A 6,540-nucleotide genomic window follows, 5' to 3' on the forward strand; every position below is an offset into this window, starting at 1 on the left:
GAGAGGCCCTAGTTCTTTTAGAGGCCATGAAGGATGCAAGCAATATGAACTTAGAGAACATAATATTTGAAACTGATTCAAGTACTGTTGTTGCAGCTTTACATGCTAACCATGTTGGTGTCTCAGCCTTTAGTATCCTTATTTCAAATATTAAGAGATTGTTGCTTTTAAATTCCAACTTTGAGGTAAAGAGAGGTTTGTGCCCTGCCCATTGTCATGTCCGATATGTAACCACTATAACGAGGATGATTGGCATTTCCTTTTTTACTGTAATAACAGCAAAACAGTGTGGCAAGCTGCTGGACTCGATGTGATGATTTCGGCGTGGTTTCAACACTACAATGCGCCAAAAGATGTTATTATGAATATTTGTCATTATGAGGGCAAACATATACAGCTGGGAAATTCGCTATGCTAGTGTGAGTCTTGTGGAATAATAGAAACAATTGGGTTTGGAATAATGTGAAAGATTCAGGGCAACAACTATGCGGTAAAGCGATGCATTTGTGGAATGAATGGGACATGGTTCAACAAATTCGCGACAGGAACAACAGCAGACCGCAAGTACATCAGCAGAATACACAGTGGAAACAACCAGAATTTGGATGGCTCAAGTGCAATGTTGATGCAGGTTTTCACATCGAGCAAGGTGTTACAAGCGCGGGATGGTGTGTTAGAGATTACTTGGGTCAGTTTGTGCTAGCTGGTACATCATGGATTAAAGGGAAATGTTCCATAATTGAAGGGGAAGCTCTTGCCTTGTTTGAAGCTATGAAGGAGTTGGAGCGTCGGGGTCTCACTAATGTCATATTTGAAACAGATTCTAAGAGTGTAGTGGATGCAATACGCCGTTCATATGTTGGGCTTTCTGACTTTAGTATTTTAATGTGTAAAATTAAGCAATTGTTGTCTTTACATTTAAACTTTGAGGTGAGTTTTACCAAGTGACAAGCGAATATGATTGCTCATACGCTTGCTAGGGCGGCCATTTCTTGATCTAGTCGTTATCTATTTAAATTACTACCTTCTTGTATTGAACCTTTTTTGATTAATGAAATGCTATAAGTTTGTTTTTGTTAAAAAAAAGTAATATTCGACACAGTTTTCACTATTTTAAATCATAACTGTTGATTTTAGATTAGATGGTTTTGATTATTTTGACACTAGTTTGTTACAAAATCATTAGACAATTATTTTGGTTTCTAGATGTTATACATTGAAACCATTTGTCTAGTTAAATGATTTCATACCGTTATACACTGAAACCATTAATCTAGTTAAATGGTTTCATAGCGTTATACACTGAAACCATTATTATAGTTAAATGGTTTCAATAACTAGTAGTTAAATGGTTTTAAAATAGATTTTTGAAATCCTTAATATTGAAATGAACTAATAATGAAAACCACAACTATATCATCATGTCACATTTACACTGAAACCATTAGTATAGCTAAATGGTTTCAATATGTTTTACACTGAAATCATTAGTATAGTTAAATGGTTTCATTAACTAGTAGTTGGTGAATTGCATAACCAGTAGAAACTATGGGAAAGATATTGAAACCAGAAAAATGATATTGCAAAATCATTAGAAATCTAATTGCATTAATCGATGATACACAAATATAGGTCTAAATTCTTTACAATATGTATGTGGTGATATTACAATTTCTACCCAAGATGACACATAAAATAACTTAAAATATATAAATACATCCAAAGGTCTACAACAATTTATACAACAAGAATAACATCAATTCTAAGAACTTTTCTAAATTTACTATGCAACTCTTTTAAGAGCTTCAATGGCCTTTTCAGTTTCAACAACATTGTTCTCTTGCCAAACTCCAACAACATCAATTGTTTTAACATAGTTTCCTCACATTCGCTTCCAAGAGATGCAAGTAGCATCAAGCCTACAAGTAAAAACAACCTATATCAATCCCTTTGCGCAAAATTGTCAAAAATAAATCATACTTTAAGAAGAAGTGCATTATTAAGAAGCATTGTCCATGACAAAATGAAGTTAACATACTTGATGTTTTCTCTTTGATGTTTGTAGGTTTCAAGAGGCAATCTAGCAGCTCTCCAAACACAGCACCTTGCATATTATCTCCAACAATCTATAAGTTTTACAAAAAAAGATAATCATAATTGATTGATAAGATAAATGAACTGATGTTAATTTTGTAGTTCCTCCAAATGGCCTAAACTAAGGATGTGACTGGAACATAATCATTTGAAATCATTCTACCAGCAAAATAGTTTAGGAAGCAACAATTAAACATCAACTACCTGAAACCATTCTACCAGCAAAATGGTTTCAGAGTACAACTTTGTGAAACCATTCTACCAACTAAATGGTTTTAGAGTACAACTCTCTGAAACCATTATAAAATCAATTTTAAACACCTCAATAAAAAAAGCCTAACATACACAGTGATTAGAAACATAAAATGGATCATGTGTCTTTCTAAAGGTGAGATTTGTTAAGGTCCAACTCAAAAATGGATCATTTAAGCAACAAAAAATTCATAGAAGAAACATACATTTAACTTACCATGTATTGCATATTCTGGTGCAGTGTATATCCCCTAGCATAGTTGATAAAAGAATGTAACATTAAAATTAGATTCTTTTTATGTCAGCTACATCTTTATAAAAGTAATCATTTGGACTTACAATGTTCCTGCAAATCTTGTGCTAAGATGAGATTGATCTTCTGGTAAAAGCCTTGCCAACCCAAAATCAGCAATTTTAGGCTGAAGATCATCGTCTAAGAGAATGTTGCCAGTCTTTATATCCCTATGTATAATACAAACATGGAAATCCTCGTGCAGATAGGCCAAACCTCTTGTCGTGCCTAAAATTATATCATACCTTTGCATCCAGTTCAAGGAACCCTTCTTTTCACCTGTTACCAAAATTAAATGGATTTAATTTGAACATTACTTATAAGCTTCACTTCACTTTCAAATTGTTCATCCATTTTGCTGGAATGGCCTAAAATCAATTTCTTGACAGCTACTACGTTACCATTTTTTAAAGTGCCCTGTACCATAATTGTCGAATCATCAATACAAATGACGATTAATAATTATTTTCTTAATCTTAAAAGCAATATTTATGTAAAAGAGATAATACCTATAACAAATTTTTTCTGCAGTTATCATCAATTCAGACAAAATCATGCTTATATGTAAATATGTATTATACCAAAAAAATGTTCAAAATTAACTAAGTATAGTACCTTGTATACATCTCAAAAACCTCCTTCTCCTAATTTATTTTCATCACTAAAAATTTTCGTTGCAGACTTCAAATCATTATACCGGTAAGTAACTGGACCTCTTAACTCAGTTGCTCCCAATATGTCACCTGATAAGGGAAACATAATTAGGAATCTCATGACTCTCTTGAAAAGTAAATGAACTATGATGTTAATTTATTCACATTCATTGTATAGTCATTGAACTAAAATTTGCAAACTAGGGGTTTGAAAATCTTGTAAACATTAAATAGAAAAGTCTCTTGAAAATCGTAGTTTGAAAATCTTGTGTTCTTGTGGAAGAAATCATGATCATGGATTGAAAGATTTTCCAAAATATTTCACCTCTAGGATGTCGCTTCGGTTTCTTCGTGAGCTTAAGCCAAAGAAATAGTGCAAGGAGGATCAGAACAAGGACTACACCTCCAACAACACCAGCAATAATTGCTCCTTTCTTACTTGAACTTGCTGCAAGATAAGAAAACACACTTAGGAATGGCATCAGCCTTCACTGATAACTCTCTGAAACCATTCTACCAGCAAAATGGTTTCAGAGTACAACTCTCTGAAACCATTCTACCAGCAAAATGGTTTCACACTAATCTTACTGTCACATTGTTAACTCAGCAGGAAAATCAGAATCTTTTAGCAGAAATAAAAGATATAAACAATCGATTGTTTGACTGCGAGGTGGTTATCGCTGAAAAGGAAAATGTTGAAACTGCGGTTGGACTAGCTGCTGAGCTAAGTGAAGGATTACTTGTTCAAATCATGTACAATGCAGTGACTATCAATCAGAACCTTGTATCTAAATTCACTTCTGATAAAAAGGTGAATGATTTTATATTTTGTTTTGAACTAGTATTGGCATTGATTATTTTGGTTTTCGTCTTATTGACTGTGTTTCAATATGCTTAATCACACAAGGACTAATCTGATGCCAAAACCAATGGATCTTAATTATTATATATGCTTCACTTATATATATCAGGCCCAAAAGAAGCACTAGCACCATATGATATAAATACATTACAAATTGAAACCATTTACCTAGACCAATGGTTTCAATATGTTTTACACTGAAACCATTAGTCTAGTGAAATGGTTTCAAGTATCATTTTCAAAAACCAAAGCCTCAAGAACAACAACAACAAAAACCCTTTCCAAACCTAATTCCCAAAATCAAAACACACTGTAATTACTTGAATACAGAAGAAATTAGAGGAAGAAAATATCTCGAACCTCTTTTGGTTTTACCATTTTGAGGATGATTCCGGCGACGTTGTTGTTGGCGACGGTGATGATGAGTGAGTATCGAGAGTTAGATTCAAAAACACGAACCTTTTTCGTCACTGTTACTTCTTAATTTTGGATCACGTAACTTCCAAAGCTTCGATGATCCTGTTGAGTTACTCTCACCGCTTTCAAAATCAAAAGCTCTTATTCTCATTCTGTGAGGCTTGCAGTAGAAACTAGAACAAACAAGAATTAACCAATATCATCAATTTTCTTAAGCAAATCTTCATAAATTCAACAAGGAAGGAACGAAATCAAAACAACGAAATCAAATTGACCTTAGAATTGGTACGAATGCAGACGGCGGAGTTGGAGTGGAGATATTTTGTCGGAAAGATTTTGTCTATTGGTACGAAGTGGGGGTGTATGAATCAAGGACATAGGGGTGTATTCAGCAGTTTACTGTAGCTTATGGACGGTGCATAAGCTTTGGCTTATGCACAGTAACCGGACCCGGCGGTGGTGGGTGATGAGTGTTTGGCCGTGGCTTGGTTTTTTGTTCGAGCAGAGAGAAGAGAGGACCAGTTTCTGAGTGATGAACTAATGAAGAACAAGTATAATGAAGGAATTTGGAGTTAAATTTTTTTTAAGAGTTGGAAATTAATTATATGATGAATTAAAACTAAATACATTTAATAAAATAAAAGAAGCATATAATGTAATAAGTAAAAAGTTAGGGGTTTGAAAGAAAAGTAAATGCTGATGTACCATATACTCCTACACCATATAATGATGACGTGGCTAGGGCAAATTTGGGAAAGTTAGGGCTTTGCTCCTATTGGCCAATTGCATGGACGGTTTTGGAACCTTCAATTTGAAGGCGGCACCATAGAAGTTCCCTATACAGTTATGGTATGTTGCTGTTAGAAATGGTTGGGGGAAGAAAGAATACAAAAACAACTAGTGGTGAAGAAAATATTCAAGTTGTGTATCCAGATTGGATCCATAATTTGCTGAAAGGAGAAGATATACAAATCCCTATTGATGAAGAGGGAGATTTTAGAATTGCAAAAAAAATGGCAACAGTGGGACTTTGGTGTATCCAATGGCACCCTTTGCATCGCCCGCCAATGAAAACTGTTGTACAAATGCTTCAAGGAGATGGAGACAAGTTAAAAGTACCATGCAATCCTTTTGAACCTACAACTACAATTAATACAACTGCAAATATTTTTGTAGAACGTATGAATTTGGAGTTGGATGTGATTCAAGAATTAGATTAGATATAGATACTAGTTATACTATACATATGTATATTGAATAATTTTTCATTGTCGATGGCTTGTTATTTTTCAACAAAGTATATTATGCTTGTGAATATAGGGACATGTACAATGATATGAAAATGTCATTTGAAAATTTCAGTATCACATGCAAATAGTTGCGGCCTCATAATGTTATCTCAATATCACATGCTTATAGTTGCGGCCTTTTTCTCAAGGGGATTTGAACTTTTTCGTTTTTTGAGCGTACAATGTCAAATTTCTAACAAGTTATATTTCATGAACATTTAAGCAAGTTTGCACCTCAAATAAAATATTTATGAAAAAATTCACCTTGTTTCAACCTTTTGTTACCACTAAAAAATAAGGGTCATGTTAACATGTGCACTAATGGCACATGTTAAGGTATCTAAAAATAGAAATTTGCATTTAGTAACATAAAAGAATTTAATGTTTAAAAAGTATAATACACAAGTTACAAAAGAATATTACTATATTTGTATTCTTAACATGTGTCATTGAGCATTTGGATCCTCGACAGCGGTGATGCCTGCTGCCATTCCTGCTGCAGTTTGTGCACCGTTGGATTATGGCATGCTCCATTCTTAACTAGTGTTTTTTTTTTTTTTAAAGTTATTTTAGGTAGTGTACAACATGTTCAATATTATATTTTTATATTAATTATAAATTCATATTTAGTATCTCATTTGATAGTAATTTTTGTACTAAATTAACAAAGTGTATTTTTGC

At 33.4% G+C, this 6,540-nt stretch overlaps 1 protein-coding gene across 2 annotated transcripts; it reads right to left on the bottom strand.

The window, feature by feature from the left end:
• Positions 1-1,629: 1,629 nt before the first annotated feature.
• Positions 1,630-5,958, bottom strand: LOC123903123 (cysteine-rich receptor-like protein kinase 2). 2 transcript variants are annotated; one of them, XM_045953016.1, is made up of 8 exons: positions 4,846-5,958; positions 4,514-4,743; positions 3,617-3,739; positions 3,254-3,381; positions 2,686-3,055; positions 2,564-2,597; positions 2,039-2,126; positions 1,630-1,919 (listed from the first exon to the last, which is right to left on the bottom strand). In XM_045953016.1, the coding sequence occupies exons 5-8, from the start codon at positions 2,889-2,891 to the stop codon at positions 1,738-1,740; spliced, it is 510 nt and encodes a 169-aa protein (XP_045808972.1). In that variant the 5' UTR covers positions 2,892-3,055; positions 3,254-3,381; positions 3,617-3,739; positions 4,514-4,743; positions 4,846-5,958; the 3' UTR covers positions 1,630-1,737. The 2 variants fall into 2 exon arrangements, with proteins under 2 accessions (XP_045808972.1, XP_045808971.1); XM_045953015.1 differs by having other exon boundaries at positions 2,686-2,917; positions 4,846-5,776.
• Between the last annotated feature and the right edge of the window lie 582 nt (positions 5,959-6,540).

This window comes from Trifolium pratense, linkage group LG1 (assembly GCF_020283565.1).
Source record: "Trifolium pratense cultivar HEN17-A07 linkage group LG1, ARS_RC_1.1, whole genome shotgun sequence".
Lineage (NCBI taxonomy): Eukaryota > Viridiplantae > Streptophyta > Magnoliopsida > Fabales > Fabaceae > Trifolium > Trifolium pratense.